Raw genomic sequence first — 24496 nt, forward strand, 5'->3', positions numbered from 1 at the left:
CCGCTGGCGCCCCCAGCCCCGCTGCGCCCCCCGGGCTGCGTCGCTGCGCACGCGCCACCCGGAGAGAGCGCTGTCCGAGTGCGCGTGCGCGGCGGAGGTGCGCCGCGGCCCCGCCCCGCCCGGCGCTGTCCGAGGTGCTGCCGCGGCCCGAGAACCGACGCGGGGAGGGGCGGGGTCACGGGTGCTCTACCCCGTCCGCACATCCCCGGCCTGGGGCGTCCTCGGGTTCGGCCAGCGCTCGCGACGGCAGACCCGGGCTGCCGGGAGGGAGGTGCGGGGGCTCCAGTGCGCGAGCGCGAGCGGCGCCCGCCCCTCCCCCGCCCGGCGCTGCTCTGTGGGCCGGCGTTCGGCGGGGGAGCCGCGCCGCAGGAGTGTCAGGTGAGGGGGCGCCCGACCCAAGGTCAGCGGGCGTGGGGGCGGGATCAGGGGCCATCCCGGCTCTGTCCCCGGCGATCACCGAGAAGGGCGTGCGACCTGGCGGGGACCACACCCTGCCCTGAACCGGCCCGGGACAGGCCGCGCCGGAGCAGATGCAAGGGGCGCCTTGGGAGATCAAGGCACCCGACTCGGGCCTCGCACTGCGCTGGAGAGCGTCACAGGGCTTCCTCCATTACCCCTCCAACCTCCCTCCCCGCACAGATGGGCTCCCTGGAGACAGTGACAGCCTTCTCCAAATCCAGTATGTGACGCCCCGCCCCCTGCCCAGCCAGATTAGGGAGTTCTCCGCTGAGTAAAAGGATTTCTGGCCTGGCCTCCCCTGCTCTTCCTGCTTGAATCCTCAATGCTGCCCAGGCCAGCCCTTCCACACGAATCAGCATCTAGTGGGTGTCCGTGTGGGCAGCAGTCCCCTGAGTCTTGAGGAGGAGATCAAGAACCTTCTCTGTTTGAGAGGCCTTGCCACCGGAAGGTAGGTGGGCGCCCTGGGCCAAATCTTTTGCTCAGGGAAATGGATCCTGGGGGCTCAAAGTATGCCCCCTAGTTCTCGGGGTTCTTCACACACCTTCTGAGACATCTGGGAACTGCCTCTGCCTGGGCCAAAGCGATTCCATTAAAACTTTTGCTGTGCCTACTTTTTTTTTTTTTTTTTTTGCGGTACGCGGGCCTCTCACTGCTGTGGCCTCTCCCGTCGCGGAGCACAGGCTCCGGACGCGCAGGCTCAGCGGCCACGGCCCACGGGCCCAGCCGCTCCGCGGCACGCGGGATCCTCCCAGACCAGGGTACGAACCCGCGCCCCCCGCATCGGCAGGCAGACTCCCATCCACCGCGCCACCAGGGAAGCCCTGCTGTGCCTGCTTCTCTTCAGTGATCTTAAATAATCATGTGAGTTACAATTTAGAGCAAGATTTAAACAAACACCAAGGCCACTTGGTGTCTTTCCACATGACTCACTCTCCTAATAGGGAGACCAGGTGAACAGGCAGGTGTTCAGAGCAGGGACCATTTGAGGTGGGGCTGGAGGCTAGCTGATAGCACACCCTCAGCCCTACCATCCATGGCTTCATACTGGCTGGCTTCTCAGCCCAGGTCCCCACCTTTACAACTGGACTCATTGTGCCTTGAACTAGACCCAGGCCTTCTCCTCTCTCTAGGATCACAGCTGCATGTGTATAAACCCCAAAACACTACACACTCCTTCAGAGCCCAGGAGATCAGTGTTCCCAGAGCCTACTTGGGAAACTACACTAAAACCCAGTTAGTGGCCCAAGGCCCCTCTTTCACACCCCAGCCATTCCAGGGCCCCACCTACCCCCAAAGACGGATGCACCTTTCTCAGAGCCAGCATGGAGAACACAGTCCCACAGCTTCTGAACTGGCTTTCCTATTTGTCTCATCCCCCGATTGTCTAACAATTTCCCTGAGGAAAAGCTCTAATTCTACCTAAGCTGTTCTACCAACCCCCACCCCCAGGAGGGCAGGGCCAGAGGCTGGACAAAACTGTGCCTGTGGCTGGCTGGTGGCTCCCCTGAGATGTCCTCCATCAGTTCACAACAGGTGAATCCCAGGGTTGGGGTCATAGCATGAGTTCTAGAGACAAAAATGCCTAGAGTAAACCCTGGGTCAAGGTTAGGTGAGGGCAGGGACAGACACTAGCAGCGTGGAGCCTTGGGCAGAGATGGGATGGGGAGAGAAGTGGGTTGGGGTGGTGTAGGCTCTCCTGTGGCCTGTGTGGCACGACGGAGGACATGACAAATTCTAAACCGAAACCTGATGCCCCAGATCTTTATGCTTTTTTATAAAGGAAGGCAGTTTTATCAGTTTCTTGAACTAATTTCAAACTTCAAAAATCAGACACGGTGTGTACCTCCATCCGTGCTTTTCACTGGCTCTCAAATGTTAGGGACAGGCCTGACAACCTGTGTTTCAGGAGGCGCATCCCATCGGGGCCAGACTGTAGGGAGGCTGCTGCGAAGGCTGCAACTTCGTGGCCTGCGGCCGGTCCCGCAAGAGATGGCCCCAGGGGCGCCCGCACTGCTGCTGCTGTCGCTGCTGTCACTGCCGGGTCTCCCGCCTCGCGCTGCCGGCTGCCCTGCGGCCTGCCGCTGCTACAGCGCCACGGTGGAGTGCGGCGCCCTGCGGCTGCGCCTGGTCCCGTCCGGAATCCCGCCTGGGACGCAGGTGGGCACCGAGTGGGGCTGCGGGCCAGGGGTGCCCGCGACACGCAGGGATGGTGTGTGAGCCTCCCGGTGGGTGAGTGGGGCGCCCTAGGGAAAAGAGAGACCCCCTCAGTGGGGTAAACGCCCTCCCTCCCTCCTTCTGGCACAGACGCTGTTCCTGCAGGACAACAGCATCGCGCGCCTGGAGCCGGGCACCCTGGCACCCCTCGCCTCCCTGCGTCGACTCTACCTGCACAACAACAGCCTGCGCGCCCTGGAGCCAGGCGCCTTCCGTGCGCAGTCGCGCCTGCTGGAGCTGGCGCTCACCGGCAACCAGCTGCGCGGCTTGCGCGTTGGCGCTTTTGCCGGCCTGGCCCAACTGCGCGTGCTCTACCTAGCTGGCAACCAGCTGGTACAGCTGCTGGATTTCACCTTCCTACACTTGCAGGTGAGGGGGGAGGAGTGGGCAAGACGGGCAAGAGGTCCTCCTGCACTGCCACCTGCCTTACCGGGCTGGAGTAGCGAAGGGGAGAAAAGGCAGCCCAGTCTAGCCTGGTAAGAAGGGGACATGTCCCTCAGGGCCCCTTTCCCTGATGACCTACTGTCCCTGCTTCAGCGACTGCAGGAGCTGCACCTGCAGGAAAACAGCATCGAGCTGCTGGAGGACCAGGCCCTGGCCGGGCTCTCCTCGCTGGCACTGCTGGACCTCAGCAGGAACCAGCTGGGCACCATCAGCCAGGAGGCCCTACAGCCCCTGGCCAGCCTGCAGGTCCTGCGCCTCACAGGTACCTCTTTCTGGGGGCAAGGGACTCTCATGCAAAGGTAGCTTCCTTGACCACAGTGGTGGCGGTAGGTAGCCGGCCCAGCTGTGGAGGGGGCTCCAGTGGCAGTGCTCTGGGGGGTCCCACCACCACCCACAGCCATGACAGAAGACTGCTAGGAGTAGGGGTGCTGGCCGGGTTACTGTTGCCTAAGGAAGACAGAAAAAGTATGAGTCCCTGAACAAACTGGACATTAGCTGAGCGGCTCACACACTTTAGGGCCAGGAGAGGGTAGGCAGGAAAAAACTGGGAAGATGAGACCAGGACTGGGGACATTTCCTGGAGACAGCACCCGAAGACAAGGCTGGCAGGATGTGCAAGGTTTTAGTGCAGGTGGGATATCTATGTGCACACAGAGGTTCCCCCCAGATAGCAAGACTTCTCACAGGGAGAGACATCAGAGGAGCGGGGTCTTTCTCAGAGATGGGTGAAGTAAACTGGACGTGCATCACAGAAGGGAGATGGGGGGGGTTGGCTGCCCACACTTAAGGAGACTGGGGTCAGAGAAGGGGTGGCAGGGGTCCCCAGCTGTGGGAGGTGAGAAAGGGGCTCCTGCTCTGGCCAACAACCTCAACCACACACGCTGTGCTCTGGGGCCGCCCCTGAGCTAGCTACCTGTCCGCTGCTGCTCTGCCCACAGAGAACCCATGGCGCTGTGACTGTGCCTTGCACTGGCTGGGAACCTGGATCAAGGAAGGGGGCCAGCGACTGCTCAGCTCCAGGGACAAGAAAATCACGTGTGCAGAGCCCCCCCGCCTGGCACTTCAGAGTCTCCTGGAAGTATCTGGCAGTAGCCTCATCTGCATCCCACCCTCTGTGCACGTGGAGCCGCTGGAGGTGACAGCCAACCTGGGTGAGGACCTGCGGATTGCCTGCCAGGCTTCCGGCTACCCGCAGCCCCTGGTGACCTGGAGAAAGGTGGCGCAGCCTCGCGAGGGGCCGCCGCAGGCCCGGGCCCAACCTGGAGGCGGGGTGCCGGGCCCAGGTGGGCCCGGGGCATCCGACACGGGCAGCGGCATGCTCTTCCTCACCAACATCACCCTGGCCCACGCTGGCAAATACGAGTGCGAGGCCTCCAACGCCGGCGGCGCCGCCCGCTTGCCCTTCCAGCTTCTGGTCAACCTGTCCCAGCAGCTGCTGCTGGCGCCTGCGCCGCCCCGGGCCGGCGACCCAGTCAGCCACGAGCCCCTGCCCGAGATGGGCGGCATGGCCTTTCGCGCCCTGGGCCTGGCCACGCAGACGGCCATCGCGACGGCCATCGCGCTCCTAGCGCTCACGGCGCTGCTGCTGGCGACCATGATCTGCCGCAGGCGGCGCAGGCGCAAAAAGGCACCAGGGCCTCCGGGGGAGGGCGCGCTCTTCGTCAACGATTATTCGGACGGGCCCTGCACCTTCGCGCAGCTCGAGGAGCTCCGCGACGAGCGGGGCCACGAGATGTTCGTCATCGACCGCTCCAAGCCGCTCTTCGCCGAGGGCCCGGCGGAGGCGGCCGAGGGCGCAGCGCCCGGAGTCGCACAGGGCCTCCCGCTGCAGCCGCCTGCCGCCTACGAGATCCGTTGCTGAGGGGGGTCGGGGCGGACGCGCGCTGATGACGCGGGCCCCGCAGATTGGCCAGCTCGGCTCGCCCTGCGCATGCTCCAGCGCCATCAGTAAACGGTGGAAGCTGCGCCGTGTCGCGAGCCGTGTATGGGGTTCCTGGGCGTCGGGCGGGGCGGAAGCACCTGCGGACTCCTGCAGATGGAAGTTCTGGGGCGCGAACGGAGGGTAGCCAGGATAGGCTTCCAACGCCCCAATGAGACCCTCCAGAAAAGACCCCTGCCCAAATAACCAGACCTCCAGCTCTGCAGGTCCGCCTCGGGCCCCGCCGCCCCAGGAAAAGCCTGAACCTCTGCGAGGAGGGGCGACGGACTGTGGAGATGTCTAGAGAAAAGATGGGGCGGCAGGCCGTTAAGACATGTCACCCAGTGGCCAGGCTGAGGGTGAGAGCAGAGCAAGAGACAACTCACTCTGACCAGTTAGGACAGAAAAAATAGCCACAGATTTAAGTTCTAAGCACACTGCACGTTTGTACCTTAAAGACACTCTCTGGTCCCCAAACCCGGCCGACAGGCAGTCTCCTGTGTGCCAGGGAAAAGAGAACGTTAAGAGGCCCCAGAGTGCCTGGGAGCCCAACCCTCCTTGAAGCAGGCCCCTGTCCAAACTTCCACCCCAGAGCAGTCTGCTCTTGGGGAGGGCCCAAAGGAAAACATCCTCTCTCAGCTCATAGATCCTAGGAACATTCCAAGGAGAGAACCAGGACACCGGAGGGCAGCTCAGTGCAGCCAAACCAAGCAGGGCCATGTAGGCCTGGAATTCAGCCCTCAGGCCCACAGATGGTCAGTGAGTCAGGGGAGCAAGTGCAGGACAAACTGCACAGGGTGCTGCAAAAAGCATGGGCATGCTCAAGGTGCGCCCAGGAGCAAAAAAATCAGAGACTAGTGCCTTCGTGTCAGGCCTCCAGCAAGGTCCCAAAGGCTCTGACTACCCAAGGGGCAAGAGGCCTCCAGCAGCCCTGGACCCCAGGACAGCCTAACTCTCACCCAGAGCCTGGAGATCACAGGCTAAAGTAGTCTGCAGCCAGGCGCCCATAGATGTCTGTGGTCCAGAGCACGTGGGCACGGCCTGAGGCCAGTAGCAACTGGTGCAACTCAGCCTCCACGCGGGCAAACTTCTCCTCATTGATGGAGGCTTCCAGCAGGACAGAAGCAGGCGGTGGCCAGGGCAGGCCCTCATAGCAGTCCACGGGGAAAGGGTGCACCACCGTGCGCAGCTCGGCCTGTGCCACCGAGTCCCTCAGGAGCTCCTTGAGGCCCGCCATAGACAGCGGGTTACCGTAGAGGCCGAGGTAGCGGAGGCTGGCACAACGAGTCAGCACAGGAAGTGTGGCCAGCAGTTGGGTATCGGCAAGCTGGCACTCGGTCAGCTCGAGGTGCAGCAGTGTGGCTGCTGCTGCCTGAAGCAGACCCTGGAAGGGCTCCAGCTGGCTGCCGGACAGGTCATTGCCACTCAGGTCCAGCTTCTTGAGGTGGACAGCATGGGGGCTCCGTGCCAGGAAACGCAGGTCCTCAGGCAGCAAGGCGCAGAAGGCCAGCTCCAGGCTCTCCAGGGGGCTCTGCAGGGTGCTGCGGAGGACACAAGGGGTCACAAACAGGCTGGGCCAGGGGAAGGCCTCCTGGAGGGGAAGGGAAGGGCAGGGCAGGGCAGGGCAACAGCAGGGCCTGCTCACCTGAGCAGCTGGTCCAGCCGCCCCGAGAGAAGAGAGGAGCCCATGCTGAGCTCCCGCAAACAGGTGAAGCGGCCCATCTGGGCCAGGAAGTAACGGAAGTTGTCCTCGCCGTCCACAGAGGGCTGCCGAGAGTCCCCGTGCACATAGTGTAACCGCAGGCTGGCCAGGTGCTGGAAGCGGGCCACGTGTGGGATGATGACGGACAGGCCTCGCAGGCCCAAGTTGTTGAAGCGCAGGTCCACGCGGCGCAGGCAGCCCGCATCCAGAAGCTGCAGCAGGGCCACGGTATTGCGCATGGGCAGGTCCTCAGCCCGCAGGTCCCGGCAGCAGAGCCGCAGTGGACTGCCCGCGCTGCTACGGAGTGCCTCCCGCAAGAACGCGTAAGAGGCCCGGTTCACCCGCAGGTCCACACGCACCTCCACAGGAACGGGGGCCAGGCCGGGCTCTGCAGTCCTGCCCTGCTGCTGTGCGATGCACGTGCGGGCCACAGCTGCCGTGCAGTCCCACATGCTCATGGTGCCCGGGTCCTGCTCCACGCCGTCATCCAGGAGGCCCGTCATGTCCAGCACCCGCAGCGCGTGCTTCCTGGGAGCACGGGTGGGCTGAGGCAGGAGACAAGGGAACACAGCCCACACCCACTCCCAGCCACCTTAGGACAGAAGCAACATGCCTGTTCCTGCATTGTGCTCTTGCACTAGCCTGGAACCTCTTAGGGACCCTCTCTGCACCCCCCAGGCCCGAGGGCCCCTCCAGTGAGCCCATACCTGCAGAGGGGCTGTGTGCCAGCCTCAGTCTCCGGGGTGTGGAGCCGGGCAGTCAGCCCCAGGATCACGGCTTGCATGCTCTCTGTGCTAGGCCGCTCCTGCAGCAGGGCCCGGCTGCAGTGGGCACACTCCTGCAGCAGCTGCTGGAAGCTAAGCAGTGGAAAGGGCCACGTGTGCACCAGCTCGCGCAGCACAACGGTCTTCTTGTCCATGAAGGCCACTTTGAAGAGCAAGGGGAAGAGCTCTCGTGGCAGCAGGGGCAAGGCCTGGCAGGCAGCTGACTGGCACTGGAGCACCTGCCGTGTGCTCAGGAACACAAGGGTGTGCATGGTGCTGGGCCGGGCAGGAGGCCACCTGCAGGGAAGGGCCCTTCAGTGGGGAGGACAGACCCCAGGCCTCCACCCCCTCCACGCCCTGGTAGTGGGAAAGCTCAGCATGGTGCTCGGCACAGAGTGTAGAACCATGGCACCAAAGAGCAAGTGCTAGGTGCTTTGCCTTAGGGTTAGGGTAGTGAAAAGGAAAACGAGGCCACCCCCAGTCCCCGCCCTCCAGCACGGGGGCCTCCCTAGGGAGACAAAGCCATCGAGCAGCACATAAACAGCATGGCACCAGAGATGACCAGCTTGCCTGCGTGTGCTTTTGATGGCTGTTACTCTGCAGGGCCCACCATCTATATTCCAGGCCTCCCAAATCACAATGCCACTTATCAGAGATCTGCTCTTCTGCCCTTCCTTAAAAGTAGGCAAAAACAAAGCCCCCTATCCCCCAAGCACAAGAGAGATGGGATACTACCAGGGGGCTGGAAGCTGCATCACAGGACCCTCTCCCAGCCTCCTCAGAAGCCTTGGGAGGCCGCCCTTGGATTCTGTGCAGCACAGCAAAGAAGAGTTGGAAGTACAGATGCAGTTTAATAAACAGCAGGGCAGATAGAAAAGACCAGAACCCAGACAACTCTGAGTCCAAGGGGCCTGAGTAACCCAAGCCCTCAACGCGAGCCCCGGTTATAACTACTGTCTTCCAGGAGTATTATCAGGTACGGAGACCCCTGGAGATTTACAGAAAGAATGCCTCACCCATCGAGATCCTCGCCACCTGCGTAAACGTCTCTCTCTTCCCTGGAGAACCATGTTAAGAGACCAAGTCTCAAACCCATGGGATTCAGAGGCCCCAAATTAGGAGCCTTTGCTCAGACGGGTACAGGCAGCTGCCAAAGGGACGTCCAAACTGACAAGGAGCACAGAGGAGGTGCCCGAGAGCACAGGGTACCTGGGTGTCAGCTCTGCTGCTGACTTACTGTGCGCCCGCCTGGCACCTCATCCTCAAAACTGCTTCTGGGTCATCTCCCTGAAAACAGGTTAGACAACTAAGACCTAAGTCTTGCCCGACAGAGGTCACAGCCTGGGTGATGAGCTCGGGAAGGGTGGCAGCCTGGCTCCAGAGCCCCTGCTCTTGCGGACCTCACACACAAGTCCTTAGGACACTGGTTCCTGAGAAGCCCGGGACGTCAACCCTCGGCCTCGCTCTGCCTGTGGACAAATCTCGCGAGGACGATTCATACCTCGCTGTGACAGGACAGACCAACCAAGCACCTGTCACGAGACGAAACGAAAGCAGCCAGTGTGGTCACCGTGGGAGGAGCCTCTGTGTAGTGGCCGCCGTCCCCCCCACCGGCCCGCGGCTCCGCCGTTTCCCTGAAGATGCCCCCGCCCGGCTCCTCCAAGCCTCGAGCCGCGGGAGGCTCTAAATCCGACGCCCTCCGCCTTCCGGGCGGGGTCTGCCCCTCGAAGCCTGCGCGTCGCCTCCTGGGACCCGAGGCCGCTCAGCCCGGCACCGTGCTCCGGGTCCTCCCCTCCCCGCAGCCACACCGCCTGGGCTCCCACCCCCGCCTCCCGGGCGGCGCCGTCCCGAGCGCCCGCACCGGCCTCGTGCGGCCAGGCAGAGACGGTGACACACGCCGCCACGCTCCGTCGCCGGCCGGCAGTCTGCGCTCACCGGGCCCGCAGACGACGCCGCCGCCGCCGCCGCCGCCGCCGGCCCCGCCTCGCCGTACGCTGCGCCCCGCCCAGCGCCGCCGCGCGCCGCGATGACGTTACGCCCCCCATTGGCTGCCGCCTCAGGGCCCCGCGGATTGGCTGCCCCGGCCTGGCGGCCGCCGCGTCGCCCCGCCTCCAACCCCGCCGAGCGCCCCCAGTGGCTGGCGGCCGGCGTCGCCCTCCTGGCGGGAGATTCCTGGGGCGCCGGGCGCAGGGCAGGGCGACCATGGAGCAGCTGCGGGATGTGCGGGAGCGGCTGCAGGCGTGGGAGCGCGCGTTTCGGCGGCGGAGCGGGCGGTTGCCGGGCCAGGTGCGGGCTGCCCGTGGGCGGGGAGCTGAGGGAGCGGCATCCGGCTGACGCGCTCCCTTTACAGGAGGACGTGGAAGCGGCGCCCGAGGAGACCCGCGGTGAGCGAGCGGGCGCAGGGCGGAGGCAGCGGCCGGGGACGCGGGCAGGGGGCGGGCGGCCTCCACCCCCACGCCCAGCCGAGCCCTGCCTCCTGAACACCGACCCCCCCCCCGTCCGGCCCCGCCCTCAGCGCTCTACCGGGAGTACCGCACCCTGAAGGAGGCACTGGGTCAGGCCGGCGGCGTCGGGCCTCACGGCTCGGAGCAGTCGCTTCCCGCGGCGGCGGCCGAGGAGGTACCCGGGCTCGACATCCCAGCCTATCGGTCAACTTCCTGTATGCCGGATCCAGGAGGAGTCGTGACCCAGGCTCTGTGGGGCAAAGAACTCAGGGGGCGGGCTGACAGGGTGGAGGAAGGACAGCCCCCACCCTCAGGTCTCCGGGGCTGGAGACACCTCTGTTCCCCCCTGCGCCAGCCTTTCCGTGGCCTAGATCTCTACCGTCTCTTCCTGCAGATGCTGGAGCCCAGCTGCTGGGGGCCCCACCTGAATCGGGCCGCGACCCAGAGCCCCCATCCTCCATCAAGGCTCAGCTCTCAGGGATCTGTGCAGGACTACGGGAAGAGGCTTAAGGCCAACCTAAAGGGCAGTCTGCAGGTGAGGGTCGGGCAGGCAGTGCATCCAGCCTAGCTCCAGAGCTACGCTTGGCCCAGAAGCAGGATCAGCAGGCAGCCAACCCTGTTAAGTCTTTCACACGTGTTCACGTGCACACACACAACTCCAGCATTTCCCAGAGCGCAGCCCTCCAGAAGAGCTCAGCGTCGCCTCTACTCTCGACTTCTTTTACGTCCCAGCCTTAGGTTTCTCACATCGCCCAGCTGTTACAGGTGGGGCCTCCAGCAGGTTTCAGAGTCTGCAGCACCCCAAGGGCCTCAGTTCCTGCTTATCTCTCCCTCCCAGGCTGGGCCAGCCCTGGGCCGAATACCCCGGCTTACACGAAGATCCTCCTCCAAGATGCCTTCCCCAGGGCCACCAGGCACAGGAGCTGCCACCATCTCTCCAGAAGAAGTCAGTGAGGTGCCCCCCCAGCCTCCCAGGCCCGAGCTGAGGCCAGGCCGGCCCCAGCAGTTGAGGGCATCCCTGAGCCTGCGGCTGGGCTCCCTAGACCCAGGCTGGCTGCAGCGGTGTCACAACGGGACCTCAGATTTTCTGGGGGTTCCCAGGGCCTGCCAGCCTTGCCTGGGTGCAGAAGAGTCCCAGCTTCTTACTCCAGGTGTTGCATCTGTCTTCGGTCCCAGCGCTGGCCCTGAGGTGCCTTTACAGGGCCCAGAGACTCCAACCCTACTAGCAGCTGGTATCAGTGCAGGAAACTCTCAGCCTGGTACCCGTCAAGGCAAGAAGCGGAGATGGAGTGGGGAGCTGGAGGGAAGCCCTGCACAGACCCAGCAGGACAGCAGCCAAGCAGGACCCCTGCCTGCAGGAGCTGTGGCTGCAGTGGCTACAGAAGACTGTCCAGAGCAGCCTGTGCAGGCACAGCCCCCCAGCAAGCCCCCAGCCCCCAGGTATCACTGCCCTAGCCTCCCAGCAGCGCTGCCTTCAGTCGCGCCATGGTGGGGAGGGCTGTGGGTGCAGTTGACCTGTGCGTCTCTTCTAGACTTGCTGTCCAGAACAGGGGGAACTATGTGCGACTCAACATGAAGCAGAAACGCTACGTACGGGGCCCGGCCTCAAGGGGCAGGCTCCTTCGCAAGCAGGTGAGAAGGTGGTGCCGGGTGTTCCCGCCCACCTGCCTTGCTTCTTGCTCTGTGAGTCTCCTTTGTGTCCCCACTAGGTATGGAAGCAGAAGTGGCAGAAGAAAGGAGAGTGTTTTGGGGGTGGTCAGCGCAGAGCCACAGCCCAGGATTCTTGCTCCCAGTGTGGGCAGCTCAGTCACTGGGCATCCCAGTGCCCTCAGCCAGGTGAGGCCTCTGCCCTGGGGGGTGGCTTGGGCCAGTGCTGCTTGCAGGGGTTGTTGTGCTCTTTGGGGAGGCGGCTCTAGCTCAAGCAAAAGGCCCTCCTAACTCCTGCCCCTGGTCCAGAACTTACCCTGGCCCCTCAGAAGGAGGGTGGCAAGGATGAGGGTGGCGCACAGACCCGGGCCACGTTCAAGGAAGTATCCCAGAGAATGGGCGCTGCCTGCCGCCAACTCTCTGGTGAGCAAAGAGGTGGAGGAGAGGTTGTAGCAAGTGGCTTTCTTGCCAGAGTGACCCCAGACCAGTCCGGAGCTCCTGTCCTACCCTGTCTTATCTGCTCTCGGCAGGTGAAGAGGACACAGAGCCTGCGGGGTCTGAGCTGCTGGTGCCCACAGGGCAGTCTGTGCCCAAGGCTCCTTGTCCGCCTCCTGTGCCACCACTCTATCCGCCAGGGCCTTTGGGGCAGGTGGTAGGTGAGTAGACGCCTACCAGCTCCAGAGCCTTGACTGGGAGGTGGGGGCGACTCGGGGCCATGCTGACGGATACCTGTGTCCACAGACACGCCAGCTGAGGTGCTTCAGGCCCTGGAGCAGCTGGGGCACCAAGCCTTCTACCCTTTGCAGGAGCGTGTGGTCATGCGGATCCTGTCTGGTGAGTACGGCCGGCAGGGGGCGCGGTGGGACTGCGGCTGGGCCACAGAGCTGTGCTCTTGACCCTCTCGGTAAAACCCAGGTGTGTCCACGTTGCTGGTACTGCCCACGGGGGCTGGTAAGTCCCTGTGCTACCAGCTCCCCGCACTGCTCTACTTCCGGCGAAGCCCCTGCCTCACGCTGGTCGTTTCTCCTCTCATGTCGCTCATGGACAACCAGGTTGGTGGACAGGGTCTCTGGGTAGGTGCAGAAGGCGAGAGCTGGTACCCGTGGCTCTGCTGACCCGCTTGGGCTGCTGCTTCTTGCCCCACCCCCACCCCCGAGTGGCAAGTCGCCAGGCCATTTTCAGCTCTGTCTATGAGCTGGCAGTGGCCCAAAAGCAGCAGGGACACAGCTGGCTAGACCCAGGCCCACCCACAAGAGGAGCAGCTTGGGGGAAGGAGCGTCCCCATGGGGACCTGTCTCCAGTGCTCCTGAGTCCAAGCCCACAGGTGGCTCTGAACCCTTAGTCACAGGATCCAGGACCTGGGTTTTTCTCCCAGAGATCCTGGAGGGGACACAGCAGTAGTTGTCCAGCCAAACCATTCTAAGAGGCATCTGGGGAAGGGCCAGGGCTGGTGGCCTGTGACAGGCTGTGCTCCTGTACCTGCAGGTTTCCGGCTTGCCCCCAGGCCTGAAGGCGGTCTGCATCCACTCGGGGATGACCAAGAAGGAGCAGGCCTCCGCCCTGCAGAAGGTTAGGGGCCCTCACAGGGCGAGAGCGGCAGAGGCAGCAGGCAGACCCCCCTGGGCGGTGCTCCTGACCTTGCCATCATCCTCAGGTTCGGTCAGCCCGGGTGCAAGTGCTGATGCTGTCGCCAGAGGCGCTAGTTGGGGCGGGGGGCGCTGCCCTCCTCGCTCAGCTGCCACTGGTCGCCTTTGCCTGCATCGACGAGGCCCACTGCCTCTCCCAGTGGTCCCACAACTTCCGGCCCTGCTACCTGCGTGTCTGCCAGGTAAGCCTTGTGCGGGGGGGCGGGGGGGTGCTACGTGAGCAGACCAAGGAAGGCTGGGCATCTCACCACTCCTCTCCACGCAGGTGTTGCGCGAACGCGTGGGTATAGGCTGCTTCCTGGGTCTCACAGCCACGGCCACGCGCAGCAGTGCCCTTGACGTGGCCCGGCACCTGGGCGTGGCCGAAGAGTCTATCCTCAGGGGGCCGGGCACCATCCCTGCCAACCTGCACCTCTCTGTGTCTTCGGACAGGGACCCAGACCAGGTAAGCACGCACGCGCGGGCCGAGCAGAGGCCCTGCCTTCCGACTGCTCGTGCTCAGCCTCGTCCTCTCCAGGCTCTGGTGACGCTGCTGCAGAGTGATCGTTTCCGTGCCCTGGACTCTGTCATCGTCTACTGTAACAGACGAGAGGACACGGAGCGTGTCGCTGCCCTGCTGCGCACCTGCCTGCATGAGGCCCAGGCCCCAGGATCCCGAGGTGAGGTGGAGGCAGGCCTGCACTCCACAGATGGGCCCCGGGCACATGCCCCACCTGACCATCGTGGGTCTTCCCTGCAGGCCGAGCCCCGGAGGCTGTGGCTGAAGCCTACCACGCCGGCATGGGCAGCAGGGAGCGGCGGCGGGTGCAACGGGCCTTCATGGAGGGCCGGCTGCGGGTGGTGGTGGCCACGGTGGCTTTCGGGATGGGGCTGGACCGGCCAGACGTGCGGGCCGTGCTGCACCTGGGGTTGCCCCCAAGCTTTGAGAGCTACGTGCAGGCTGTGGGCCGGGCTGGGCGTGATGGGCAGCCTGCACAGTGCCACGTCTTCCTCCGGCCCCAGGTGGGTACCCGTCCCCCCACCGCTCCCCCAGCCCCGCCCCCTGCTGCGGCCCCGCATTCATGCTGCCCTGCTGCAGGGTGAGGATCTGTGGGAGCTGCGCAGACACGTTCACGCCAACGTCATCGACTTCCTCGCCGTGAAGAGGCTGGTGCAGCGCGTGTTCCCTCCCTGTGCTTGCGCCCGGCAGCCCCCAGAGCAGCAGGGAGACGAGAGCCAGGAAGGGCACTTGGCCAGGGTCCTCGTGGCTACATCTCCCCAGGACGCTGACCATCCCAGCCTTGAGCACACAACCCGGTGCCCGGGCCACAAGCGGGCGCTCCCGGTGCAGCCAACTGTGCAAGCCCTGGATTTGCCCGAGGAGGGTGAGGAGCAGGGAGCGTCGGGGGGGGGGGACACCCCAGCACCCCCGCATCTTCTGAGCCCTGCTCTGCCCCCAGCCATCGAGACTCTGCTGTGCTACCTTGAGCTGCACCCACAGCGTTGGCTGAAGCTGCTGGCGCCCACCTATGCCTGCTGCCACCTGCGCTGCCCCGGGGGCCCCACCCAGCTCCAGGCCCTGGCCCGCAGGTGAGCGCAATCCCACCCCAGGCTCAGGACCGGGACAGAGAACCAGGGCTGCCAGTCACACGTCCCTTCCCCTGGTACAGGTGTCCCCCACTGGCTGTGTGTTTGGCCCGGCAGTGCCCCAAGACGACAGGTGGGGGAAGCAGTTCTGTGGAGCTGGACATGGTCGAGCTGGCAGACTCCATGGGCTGGGAGCTGGCCCCCGTGCGGCGGGCTCTCCACCAGCTGCGGTGGGATCCAGAGCCCGGGACAGGTGCGCCCGCCCCCAGCCCTGCTTGCCTCCTGTTTGCCGCCTTTCTGCCAGTTTCTGACACCCTATCTGGCAGGTGTGCCTCAGGGCACGGGGGTGCTGGTGGAGTTCAGGGAGCTGGCCTTCCACCTGCACAGCCCCGGGGACCTGACAGCCCAGGAGAGGGACCAGATCTGTGACTTCCTGCACGGCCGCGTGCAGGCCCGTGAGCAAGAAGCCCTGGCCCGCCTGCACCGCACCTTCCGGGCTTTCCACAGGTGCAGGAGGGGCTGGGCAGGGCCTGGGCCACCCCATCCTCCCCAAGGTGGGCCGCTCTGACAGGTTCTCCCCACCCCAGCGTGGCCTTCCCCAGTTGTGGGCCGTGTCTGGAGCAGCCCGATGAGGCACGCAGCGGCAGGCTCAAGGCCCTGCTCAGCCACTACTTCGAGGAGGAGTTAGAAGCACCGGGGGGCGTGGAGGCCGAGGAGGACCCTGAGCCAGGACAGGCCAGGGTGAGTGTCAGGGCCTCTGGGGAGCGGGGAGGGGGAGAGGAGGAGAGGAGTTGCAGAGAGGACGCACCCCCGGCTGCAGGCACACACCTGCCTCCCGCCCCTCACCGAGCACTACAGAACAGCATGCCACGTGTCCCCACCGGCAGCTCCAGGACTGGGAGGACCAGATCCGCCGGGACATCCGCCACCTCCTGTCCTCGTGGCCAGAGCAGCGGTTCTCAGGCAGGGCTGTGGCCCGGATCTTCCACGGCATCGGTGCGGACCTGGGAGGCCCAGCCCTGAGCAAGGCGGGGGCTGGGGGCAGACCTGGCCGGAGTTGTCAGAGCCGTGTCTCCTCCCACTGCAGGAAGCCCCTGCTATCCGGCCCAGGTGTACGGGCGGGACAAGCGCTTCTGGAGAAAGTACTTGCACCTGAGCTTCCATGCCCTCGTGCACTTGGCCACAGAGGAGATCCTGCTGTGGGGCTGCTGACCACCCTGCCGCGGAAGGACCCAGTTCCCCCACGTCACAAGCACGGGCCTGAGCAGGGGCTGCGTGGCCACAGCGTGGGGGGGTATCAGGTGCAGCAGGTCCTCAAGGCAAAGGTGGGCGTAGGTATCAGTGGCCAGGACAGCGACCAACCACTCTGGACAAACGCCACCACCAGTAGCATGGGGGCAAGGAGCCCCCAAAGTGCAGAATAAAAGATGCTCGAGCCATTTTCAGGAACCCTTCTTCCAGCGCGGACAACCCCCCAGTCTGAGGACAACCTTGCACGTCACTCATCCCGGACACAGTCCGAAGGCACGCTCCACTTTATTGATAAGTCTGGCCACCCAGTTCAGGCCAGGGTGTTGGGTGCAAGGCCCAAGTACAGCATGGGCATGGCTGAGAGAGCGAGGAAGACGGAGAAGCAGAGGCGTGGCCCCAGGCTGTCAGCCAGGGCTCCAGCCAGCGTGCCCATCAGCAGCTTCCCCAGCAGCTCCAGAGTGGCCAGGAGACTGTAGTGTGTGGCCTGCTGGGGGAGGGGGAATCACGTCAGGACCTGCTTGGACTCCACTCCTGCAGCCCCTGGTGTTGCAGCCACATCCCCTCACCTGCAGGGCACTTGGTGCCAGCTGGCTGCAGCGCATCATCAGGGTGAAGGTGGTGGTTGTGACCAGGCCCCCCAGGAAGTGCTGCAGACACAGGCTCAGCAGGGCTGCACCTGGGAGGGCTGAGGTCAGCAGGGCCCAGGACTCCAAGCTCCTCCCCCCTGTGGCCCACCCCTCACCTCTCAGGACTGTGCTGGGGGCCAGGCTGGCCCCAGGGCTGTCCAGGTGAAAGAGCACGGCAGTCTGGCAGGCCAGGCCCCCAAGACGGAACTGAAGCGCTGACTTCAACAGGGGCAGTGGCTGCCTGGGGTGGGGTGATGGGGCAGGTCAGAGGGCGTGGGGAAGGAAGGGGAGACAGGTGGGCGGGGCAGGCTGAGGGGGGCTCACCGGCGCCTGGCCAGGAGGGCCCCACCCAGGGATGAGCCAGCAATGGAGCAGGCCACAGCGCCCACACCATTCCACAGCCCCAGCTCTGGGGCAGAGATGCCGCAGTCCAGCAAGAGCAGTGGGAACAGGCCGCTGGTGCCCTGCTCACCTGTGGAGAGAGTCAGCAGGGGTGGTTGGCACACCTCCACCTGGGTCTCAGTCATGCTCCCCCAGCCCTGCCTTTTTCCTGGGCCACAGATGCCAGGAGACAGCTGGGGCTGGGCTTCGACGACGCTCAGGGTCAGCGTGAAGCAGCTCAGCGAGGCCCAAGGGAGTGTGGCTGGAGCTGGACCTGCAGAGGGCCGGGCTGGGCTCCAGACTTCAGGTCAGACCCCAAAGAGGAAAGGCAGCCCTGCAAGTGAGTTCCAGGGCTCCTGGGGACCCACCCCTGCTGTTCCTGACTCACCCAGCTTGTAGGTGAGCACGAAGCCCACTGTCCACAGGGTTCCAGGCACGGCCAGCAAGTCCTGCCCAAGGTGCAGGGTGTGTCGGGGGTGTTCTGAGGGCAGAGGTGTGGGAAGCTGTCGCAGGGCTGGTGCCACCCAGGTCAAGGCAGCAGCCAACCAATAGGTGGCAGCCAGGAGCAGAAAGAGCAGGGGCCAGGAGAGGGTGGGCACAAAGGCCAGCAGCCCACCCCCAGCCAGCACCGCCCCCAGCTTGTATGCGACCACCTGCACAGTGTTGCCAGGCCCCAGCTCTGCGGGCTCCAGGAGCCGTACAGCCAGCGTGTCCAGGGCCACATCCTGCACAGCTGCAGCCAGATTCAGCAGCAGAAGCAGCCCCGCCACCGTGACAGGCAGACCGGCCTGACCAGCTGCGGCGGGAGGGTGGGATGCCAGCAGCCCACACACCAGGCCCAGAGCAGCTGTGCTGAGCGTCAGCCAGGCCCTTGGGGAGCCCCGAGTGTCCACCAGCGGGGCCCACACAAGCTTGAACAGCCACGGTGCATACAGCGCCTTGGCCAGTCCCACGCGTGTCAGGGAGAGGCCGCGGGCCCGCAGCAGCACGGGCAGCAGCCCAGACTGCAGCCCATAGGGCAGGCCCTGCACCAGGTAAAGGCCGGCCAGCGGCAGCAGCTTCCCACGCATGGCGAGGAGGCCGGGCGCTGGGGCGGGGGCAGGGGCCCAAGCTCTATTGGCTGGGTCTGGGTTCAAGGCTGGCCGGGGCGGCATGAGAGGTTCCACTCAGAGTAGGGGCAGGGTGCTTCCGAGGGGGGTCCGGTCCGGTCGGGATGGGGTCAGGGGTCTCAGAGCGGCACGGCTGGGGCCAGGGTTGGACAGGCTGGCGTCCGCACCCGCGCCCTTGGGTCCCGGGGGCGTCAGAACCCCAAAGAACTGCAGGCCTCCTCCACGGCGGCGCTGGGGCGCTCTGGCCCGGGCGGCGCAACTCGGAGACGCGGCGGCCATAGAGAACGCGGGCGGGCTAGAGCGCCGGCCGCCTTCTGGCGCCCCCGGTGGCCAGCTGTCCTCGAACGTCGGAAGCGGCCGAACCCGCAGCCCATTCAGGTCCCTCCCAGGGCTATCAGATCCGGTCCCCAGACCCTAACTCTCCGGAAGTGCTTCCTGGTGTCTCACCTGGAGCCTGGTGGCCGCAGGGTCCACTGGGCCCTCCACGGAGGACCCACTGTCTACTACCGCTTACATCGGGTGCTGGACCCTCACCTCGCTGTGCTAGTAGTCTCGGCGCCCTCCCCAGGCCAGTGGCCACAGAGCGTCGTGGAAGGCAGGAAGTTCGTGGGAAAGGCCTGAGCCCACGTTCAGCCCAAGGAGGCACCCGGCTGCTGCCCGAAGCGCCCTCTAGTGTCTAGCGACAAGGCCAGGAGAGCCAGTCCAGGCCGGCCCCAGCCTGACCCCAGCTGGCCTTGAGACGAGAAACCTGCACCTCCCGTCCTCTCCTGCCCAGAGCCTTGCTGTGTGGGGCACCTGAGTGCCAGGGGAGATAGTGAAGCAGGGACTATGGTTAAGAGCCTCATCCAGAGTGGAGCTGGGGCCTTGGCCAATACTCTCCCTAAGCCCGTGGGTCGCTGAGGCCTGCCAACCTCTAGACCAACTCGCAGACACTTGAGCCAAGACGTTCCGTCAGCTGCTGAGGCCACGGGGAGTGAGCTTCCTTTCATTTCCACACATTTTTGGGGCCCAGGTTTCCTGATCTATGAAATGGGAACTACAGTGCCCACCAGAGAGGGCCCTTTGTGCAGTGATCCACAACAGTGTCTGGCATGCACATCCTCGCACGCCAGTGTCAAGGACACAAGGCTGCCCGCCAGCCCCCAGCCCAGGTCCTTCAGCCCAGAGCTCCACAGGGCACCTCTTCCTCGGCATCTTCCGTGCCCTCTTCCCCGGAACTTGCCTTTGGGTGCCCCAGCTCAGGAGGGGGCCTCCCCTCTCACTGCTTCCCAGCCCAAGAACTGCATTTACACGTGGATGTCACACACAACACGGCAAAGCGAGACCCGTTTGCTCTTCCTCCCCTCCCTGCTCTTGGGCCAGCACCACCGCTCCTCCAGCTGTCCAAAGTGGCAGCACCACTGCCCGCGCCCAGTTACGGGAACCAAGACTGCCCCCTTGAGTCCTCACGGTCACTCCGCTTCCCGGTGCTCACCCCATCCCGCCAAATCCATCCTGTAAGAAGGTCACCTCCCCTGGAAGCCCTCCCTGACCACTCCTCCCGGGCCCCCAGGCCTGCACAGAACCCCACACAGAAAGGCAGTCAGGAGTGGACAAGGCTGCGGGGGCGCATACAGGTGTGCACACAGCCTCCAAGCAGCCAAGCCAGCCCACTGCTTTATTAGGGGCCTGAAGAGAGGCAGGGGCCCAGCCACACAGGCAGCAGGAGCAAGTCCAGAGGGCTCTAGAGACCCCAAGAACCCGAGCACTGTCCTCCCGGGGTCGTCCCTGCCGGCCCAGCCTGGCCCCCAGCGGTGTCCTCAGGAGTACTCGCGGGTGAACTTGGCGTGGAACTGGCTCAGCGTTTCCAGCAAGGGCCGCAGCTTCTCCATGGGGGGCAGAATGGTCATCCTAAAAGGGGGAAGAAGGTAAGCGAATGGGATGGGGGTCGCGGGGAGGGGCTGCGGGGGCCCAGCCTCACCGGAAGTGGTAGGTGCCTTCCCGCTGCCCGAAGCCGCTGCCAGGCACCACGCAGATGCCGGTCTCCTCCAGGAGGCGCAGGCAAAAAAACATGTCGGGAGCCAGGCCCAGCTCCTGGGGGCGGGCGGGGGGGGGCGGGTCAGGGGGAGGTGTCCCAGGCCGCGCGGGCCCCGCCCCGCCCCGCCCCTCACGCCGCACGCCGGACCTGAGCGCGCTGCACCGCACGCGGGGGCAGCTGCACGCGCGGGAAGGAGTACATGGCTCCCTGCACCGGGTTGCAGCGGATGCCGGGAGCCTCGTTGAAGACCTGCTCCGTGAGCTTGGCCTTGGCCGCCAGCTCGGCCAGCACCGCCCGCCTCTCCTGCGGCCGTGGAGGGAGGGCCGGTCAGGCTGGGCCAGGGGCGCGGCGCCCTGACCCCCGCGGCCCCGCCCACTCACCGCCTGGAACTGCGCGAAGGAGGGGTCGGAGGGCGCGGGCGGGCTGACCGCCACGTCTAGCAGGACCTGGCCCGGCGTGGGCGGGCACAGGCGCACGCTCCGCAGCTTCTGCATCTGCTGCTGCACCGCTGCGTCCATGTTCACCACCTCCACGTAGCCGCCGCGGAAGCCGCACCTGCGAGGCGAGGGCGGGCGTCGAGGCAGGGCCGGCAAGGAGGGGCCGGCCTGGCGGGCGAAGGGAGCCAGGCCGCGGCCCGGGTGCCCGGCCCCGCCCGCCCGGCCAGCACGCACTCGCCCATGTAGCCCTTGGAGACCGAGTGGAAGGAGGCGAGCTCCTGTCGCGCCGTGTATGGCGGCCCCATCTCCGTGAGCACCTTCTTGAACGAGTGGAACTGCGAGCCCTCGGCGTACACGTTGTCCTGGTACACCTGGACGGGCGGACGGGCGACAGCGGGGTGCGTCACGGGGGCGCGCGCCGCCGCCCTCCGACCCCTCCCTGCGGGGGCCCCGGCCAGCACCTCATCGGCCAACAGGAAGAGCCCCTCCTCAAAGGCGAAGCGGATCACGGCCTCAATGCACTCGCGGGTCTGCACCTGACCTGGGGCACAGACGGGTCCGGGGTCAGCTGAGGGGGCGCGCTGCTCTCCGCGGGGCGGCGGGCGGAGGGCCAGGCTGACCCAGGCGCAGAGCGCAGGGGTGCCTGTTCGGGCCAGGGCGGTGGGGCGGGGGCGGGTGGGGGCGCGCACCGGTGGGGTTGCCGGGGTTGATGATGCAGAGCGCGCGGGGGCGGCAGTGGTCACGCGCCTGGAGCAGCGCGCGCCGCAGCTCGGCCACGTCGAGCGCCCAGGCGCGCTCCTCGTCCAGGTAGTAGTCCACCTGCACCGCGTTGAGTTCGGCCAGCGCGGCGGAGTAGAGTGGATACTGAGGGATGGGGATGAGCACGCCCGTGCGCGTGCGACCCTCGCCGGCCACCAGCAACTTCAGCAACGTCTGCGGGTGGGATAGGGAGGCGGGGTTGGCGGGCCGAGGGCTGCACCCGTCCCCCGCCCCGGGCGCCGCCGTGCCAGGACGAGCAGACCCGCTCGGCCACGCACTAGGAGCCGCGGTGTCTTCCCGCGCTGCCCCGGCCTACCACGATGGCGTCGCTGGCCCCCGTGGACAAGAAGATGTTACTGGGGTCGGCGGGAATGCCTCCATCGCGCCGCTCAATGTACCGCGCCACGTCCTCGCGGATCAGCTGGGTGCCAGAGCTGATGCTGTAGGCCCCTGGGCCCGGGGACAGGGAGGACAGGGTGGGAGTGCGGGTGGGACAGGTGAGGTCCCCTTGCATCCCTCCCGAGGAGACCCGCCCCTTCCAGCGGGCAGATCCACCGTCTCCTGGGACAGCCTCCTCCAGCGCCTGCCCCTGCCCCTCCCTGGGGCTTGGGCAGGTTCTGGCACTCACCCAGGCTGTGGCCCCCACATGCCTGCAGGATGCGCTCCGCCCTCCTCTTGGCGTCGTCGGGGAAGTCAGGGCTGTTCAGGAGATCAGGGTGGACGCAGAGCGCCAGGACCTGGGAGAAGCAAGTGCTGGGGCCAGGGCACGTGGGCTGACAGGGAAGGGGTGCAGGGCAGCACTGAGCCTCACCTGTCGCAGGAAGGTGATAGGCGTCTGCCCCATGGCCTGTGCGTCCCCGATGTTGGCTCGGATGACCTCAGTGAAGGGCTTCTTTACGCCCTGTGGCGGGGGGGGGGGGTGGAGGGGGGTCGTGGGCAGTGACAACAGACCTTGTGGCTCCCACAGGCCTTGTCTTATTCGGCTCAGGGGTGGGGGGAGAGTGGGGCCAGCAGCGCCCCGGCGCGGCGCTGAGGCGGTGGTGCGGCCCAGGACCCTACCTGGCGCAGCTCCTGCTCCAGCTCCAGCGCGCGCAGCACGATTGGGCCTCGTACCGCGTACTCCACCTTCTGGACACACGGGTTCATGGTGTCCAGCGTCAGCACCTTCTCCTTCAGCCCATTCGTTGCAGCCTGACTGTGGTCACCTGTCCTCAAGGCCATGACCCTGCTCGGACCGGGCAAGAAGGAGACTCAGGAGGCGTCAGGATCCAGAAGTGTGGGTGAGGGAAGCTGGGTCCCGGCTTGGTGGGTCAGGGCTGGGAAGGGGGCACCCACTTCACTGCAGCCTGCTGGCCCCACTGAAAGGGACAGAAAAGGCTGAAGGAGCCGGGCCCGCCGGGCCCCGCCCCGCCCCACCCGTCTGGGCACAGTTCTGCCCACAGGGAGTGGGTGAGAAGACAGGCGGGGCTTGGGGTGAGGCCCAGTGCCCGCCCAGTGTCCCCATGACAGGGGAGCAGGAGAGCCACATGGGAGGTAGGGACAGACGGAAGGGTCCAGCAGCTCTGAGGGACTAGGCTTGGGGGAGGGGAGGTGGGCCGAGTGCCCTGAGGGGTTGGCAGAGCCTGGCAGAGCAGAACCTGGAGGGGAGAATGAGGCCTGGGGCCTCTGGAGATTTACCTCAGTAGGGCACGGCCGAGGCCTAACCCTTTTGGACCCCCCGCCCCCATCTTTGCTGGGGCCAGCAGAGTAGGCCTGTCTCCCGGGTGACTGAGCCAGGCCTCAGGAATCCTGGGGCTCTCTGGGGAAGGGAGTGAGGCTTCAGATGCGGGGGTTCCATCTGGCCCCTCCTGTGCTGGGGACCATGGCCCGGGGCAGCAGGAGCCCTGGGACCGGACCTCGGTCCCCCATCAGTGCTGCAAGGCTGGAGTCTTTGGGTTGGGGTGTTGGGGGAGGGGCAGGGCAGCTCTGGGCCTTCGCAGGGCCCTTGGACACCTCAGCTGCTCTGGGCTGCTGTCCTGCCCTTTCACCAAACACACACCAGCCTGGGGCTGCCCTTGGGGCCACACCACAGGCAGGGTGACCTAAGCTTCCCTTCCCTGTGGCTCGTGATTGGTGGAGAGAGTGGGAAGCGAGCCGTGATAAGCCCTCAGGGCCCCACCTCCACAGGCCCTGCAGGGAGCTGATACGCCACCCCAGCGCCAGGATCTGGCTCCGCTGTGAGGGTCAGGAAGCAGTAGGCCCTCTCAGCTGAGCGGGGCTGTGGCTGGCTGGTCAGGCCTGGGGAAGGCTTAGCCCGTCTGCTCCTGCCGGCTGGAGAGGAAACGGGAGGCCAGACGGCAGCCTCTCACCTGCGTCTCCTGCTCTGCTGCCACCTCTGCCTCCCAGTGTGCAGGCCTCTCTGGGCCCCAGGCTGGAGAACAGGTTAATATGGGCCCAGCCGCAGGCAGAGCCAGGCCCCGCCCGCCCCCTGGCAGCAGGGCCATGTGGCAGCTGTGGTGGCAAGTGGACCTTGGGCAGTGCACCACCCCACACTCTAAATTTAACCAGCAGCCTCCCCGCGGCCCCCACCCCCACCGCTGTGCTGAGGACACCCCTCCAACCACGGATGCTCAGGGACAGGGGGGGCCTGTGGACACTGGGCTGGCCGGGTCAATGTCCAGCGGAGAGGGTGACCCAAGCCCATGCCACCCAGCACTGGTGGCCATGCCAAGCAACCTGCCCTGGACAGATGAGCTGGCAGTGCCCCAGCCCTCCCCAGTGAGGCCCCGAAGGGGCCCTGTCACCCTGACACATCGTGCCCGGTCAGCTCAGAGCCTCAGCAGGCCCTGCTTGCCGGCCTGAGCAGAAGCTGGCAGCCAGGCCGCCAGGCCCCGAGATCGGGGCCGCACGCCAGGAATGGGGAACCCGCCCCCCACCGGGGAGGCTTCTGACGCCAGCCTTGTAGCGCTCTGACCCTCTGGCTGTTGCCCAAGAGTCTTACGGAAAATACCCTCTCCTTTTCCAAGCCAGGATCCCTGCTCCTCCAGCATGGACACCCCCAGCCCTGGCCAACAAGGAGTGTCCTTCTGAAGCCCCCTGTTCCCCTCAAGAAAGCAAAGAATTGCAGAGGCGT

At 65.6% G+C, this 24496-nt stretch overlaps 5 protein-coding genes across 33 annotated transcripts; 2 read left to right on the forward strand and 3 right to left on the reverse strand.

Moving 5' to 3' along the window:
* The first annotated feature begins 98 nt into the window (after positions 1-98).
* LRRC24 (leucine rich repeat containing 24) lies at positions 99-5081 on the forward strand. Of its 7 annotated transcripts, XM_089898606.1 has the most exons (6): positions 731-1320; positions 1909-1992; positions 2366-2616; positions 2764-3042; positions 3211-3379; positions 4027-5081. In XM_089898606.1, coding segments are annotated over exons 1-6 (1737 nt in total). In that variant the 5' UTR covers positions 731-1318; the 3' UTR covers positions 4979-5081. The 7 variants fall into 7 exon arrangements, with proteins under 7 accessions (XP_022411089.2, XP_089754732.1, XP_030620063.2 ...); XM_022555381.2 differs by lacking the exons at positions 731-1320; positions 1909-1992 and adding an exon at positions 99-378 and having other exon boundaries at positions 4056-5081; XM_030764203.2 differs by having other exon boundaries at positions 731-1992; positions 4056-5081.
* LRRC14 (leucine rich repeat containing 14) lies at positions 2210-9335 on the reverse strand. Of its 9 annotated transcripts, none has more exons than XR_016388266.1 (5): positions 8518-9335; positions 7445-7798; positions 6681-7265; positions 4807-6576; positions 2210-2702 (listed from the first exon to the last, which is right to left on the reverse strand). XR_016388266.1 is itself a non-coding variant. In XM_089898620.1 (5 exons), the coding sequence occupies exons 2-5, from the start codon at positions 8759-8761 to the stop codon at positions 6009-6011; spliced, it is 1530 nt and encodes a 509-aa protein (XP_089754746.1). In that variant the 5' UTR covers positions 8762-8788; positions 9003-9335; the 3' UTR covers positions 5435-6008. The 9 variants fall into 9 exon arrangements, 6 of the variants coding, with proteins under 6 accessions (XP_089754746.1, XP_089754745.1, XP_089754747.1 ...); XR_016388264.1 differs by having other exon boundaries at positions 4377-6576; XR_016388265.1 differs by having other exon boundaries at positions 4265-6576.
* On the forward strand, positions 7770-16243 carry RECQL4 (RecQ like helicase 4). Of its 2 annotated transcripts, XM_089898603.1 has the most exons (21): positions 9635-9787; positions 9852-9885; positions 10017-10120; positions 10340-10480; positions 10784-11385; positions 11478-11577; positions 11655-11781; positions 12123-12248; positions 12334-12426; positions 12508-12644; positions 13078-13161; positions 13247-13420; positions 13504-13683; positions 13756-13897; positions 13978-14240; positions 14317-14807; positions 14888-15057; positions 15131-15311; positions 15392-15545; positions 15692-15800; positions 15892-16243. In XM_089898603.1, the coding sequence occupies exons 1-21, from the start codon at positions 9704-9706 to the stop codon at positions 16014-16016; spliced, it is 3621 nt and encodes a 1206-aa protein (XP_089754729.1). In that variant the 5' UTR covers positions 9635-9703; the 3' UTR covers positions 16017-16243. The 2 variants fall into 2 exon arrangements, with proteins under 2 accessions (XP_089754728.1, XP_089754729.1); XM_089898602.1 differs by having other exon boundaries at positions 7770-9885; positions 10017-10480.
* An 81-nt stretch (positions 16244-16324) lies between these two features.
* Positions 16325-18216, reverse strand: SLC33A2 (solute carrier family 33 member 2). Of its 6 annotated transcripts, none has more exons than XM_022555435.3 (5): positions 17451-18216; positions 17006-17153; positions 16798-16922; positions 16622-16731; positions 16325-16539 (listed from the first exon to the last, which is right to left on the reverse strand). In XM_022555435.3, exons 1-5 carry the CDS (start codon positions 18214-18216, stop codon positions 16366-16368), a joined length of 1323 nt encoding a protein of 440 aa, XP_022411143.2. In that variant the 3' UTR covers positions 16325-16365. The 6 variants fall into 6 exon arrangements, with proteins under 6 accessions (XP_022411143.2, XP_022411142.2, XP_022411140.2 ...); XM_022555434.3 differs by having other exon boundaries at positions 16325-16542; XM_022555432.3 differs by having other exon boundaries at positions 16325-16542; positions 17006-17336.
* Positions 18217-19641: 1425 nt separating this feature from the next.
* On the reverse strand, positions 19642-24469 carry GPT (glutamic--pyruvic transaminase). 9 transcript variants are annotated; one of them, XM_089898615.1, is made up of 12 exons: positions 23062-23220; positions 22444-22609; positions 22196-22285; positions 22013-22121; positions 21701-21834; positions 21315-21558; positions 21087-21166; positions 20860-20996; positions 20569-20743; positions 20336-20491; positions 20132-20244; positions 19809-20061 (listed from the first exon to the last, which is right to left on the reverse strand). In XM_089898615.1, exons 1-12 carry the CDS (start codon positions 23109-23111, stop codon positions 19971-19973), a joined length of 1545 nt encoding a protein of 514 aa, XP_089754741.1. In that variant the 5' UTR covers positions 23112-23220; the 3' UTR covers positions 19809-19970. The 9 variants fall into 9 exon arrangements, with proteins under 9 accessions (XP_089754738.1, XP_089754737.1, XP_089754736.1 ...); XM_089898612.1 differs by lacking the exon at positions 20132-20244 and having other exon boundaries at positions 19642-20061; positions 23062-23225; XM_089898614.1 differs by having other exon boundaries at positions 20860-21166; positions 23062-23222.
* Between the last annotated feature and the right edge of the window lie 27 nt (positions 24470-24496).

This window comes from Delphinapterus leucas, chromosome 17 (assembly GCF_059928025.1).
Source record: "Delphinapterus leucas isolate spDelLeu-1000000601 "Yukka" chromosome 17, BTC_Dleu_Yukka2, whole genome shotgun sequence".
Classification (NCBI taxonomy): Eukaryota; Metazoa; Chordata; class Mammalia; order Artiodactyla; family Monodontidae; genus Delphinapterus; species Delphinapterus leucas.

What these genes read in the sequence shown, in the direction of transcription:
- SLC33A2 (XM_089898624.1), bottom strand. Translation starts at nt 18,216, where the DNA reads ATGCCGCCCCGGCCAGCCTTGAACCCAGACCCAGCCAATAGAGCTTGG. An exon ending in GCCCTCCTGGCCAGGCGCCG is followed by an intron (nt 16,923 to 17,005) that starts GTGAGCCCCCCT and finishes ACCCCACCCCAG; the next exon opens with GCAGCCACTGCCCCTGTTGA. An exon ending in CCCCAGCACAGTCCTGAGAG is followed by an intron (nt 16,732 to 16,797) that starts GTGAGGGGTGGG and finishes CAGCCCTCCCAG; the next exon opens with GTGCAGCCCTGCTGAGCCTG.
- GPT (XM_089898610.1), bottom strand. Translation starts at nt 23,111, where the DNA reads ATGGGGGCGGGGGGTCCAAAAGGGTTAGGCCTCGGCCGTGCCCTACTG. An exon ending in CTCGGCCGTGCCCTACTGAG is followed by an intron (nt 22,610 to 23,061) that starts GTAAATCTCCAG and finishes CGGTCCGAGCAG; the next exon opens with GGTCATGGCCTTGAGGACAG. An exon ending in CTATCACCTTCCTGCGACAG is followed by an intron (nt 22,122 to 22,195) that starts GTGAGGCTCAGT and finishes TGCTTCTCCCAG; the next exon opens with GTCCTGGCGCTCTGCGTCCA.
- LRRC24 (XM_089898605.1), top strand. Translation starts at nt 2,209, where the DNA reads ATGCCCCAGATCTTTATGCTTTTTTATAAAGGAAGGCAGTTTTATCAG. An exon ending in TCACCTTCCTACACTTGCAG is followed by an intron (nt 3,043 to 3,210) that starts GTGAGGGGGGAG and finishes TCCCTGCTTCAG; the next exon opens with CGACTGCAGGAGCTGCACCT. An exon ending in GCAGGTCCTGCGCCTCACAG is followed by an intron (nt 3,380 to 4,055) that starts GTACCTCTTTCT and finishes CTCTGCCCACAG; the next exon opens with AGAACCCATGGCGCTGTGAC.
- LRRC14 (XM_089898619.1), bottom strand. Translation starts at nt 8,597, where the DNA reads ATGGGTTTGAGACTTGGTCTCTTAACATGGTTCTCCAGGGAAGAGAGA. An exon ending in GGCACACAGCCCCTCTGCAG is followed by an intron (nt 7,266 to 7,444) that starts GTATGGGCTCAC and finishes CCGTGCTCCCAG; the next exon opens with GAAGCACGCGCTGCGGGTGC. An exon ending in CGGCTGGACCAGCTGCTCAG is followed by an intron (nt 6,577 to 6,680) that starts GTGAGCAGGCCC and finishes TGTCCTCCGCAG; the next exon opens with CACCCTGCAGAGCCCCCTGG.
- RECQL4 (XM_089898602.1), top strand. Translation starts at nt 9,528, where the DNA reads ATGACGTTACGCCCCCCATTGGCTGCCGCCTCAGGGCCCCGCGGATTG. An exon ending in GCTACCTGCGTGTCTGCCAG is followed by an intron (nt 13,421 to 13,503) that starts GTAAGCCTTGTG and finishes CTCTCCACGCAG; the next exon opens with GTGTTGCGCGAACGCGTGGG. An exon ending in ACCTTCCGGGCTTTCCACAG is followed by an intron (nt 15,312 to 15,391) that starts GTGCAGGAGGGG and finishes TCCCCACCCCAG; the next exon opens with CGTGGCCTTCCCCAGTTGTG.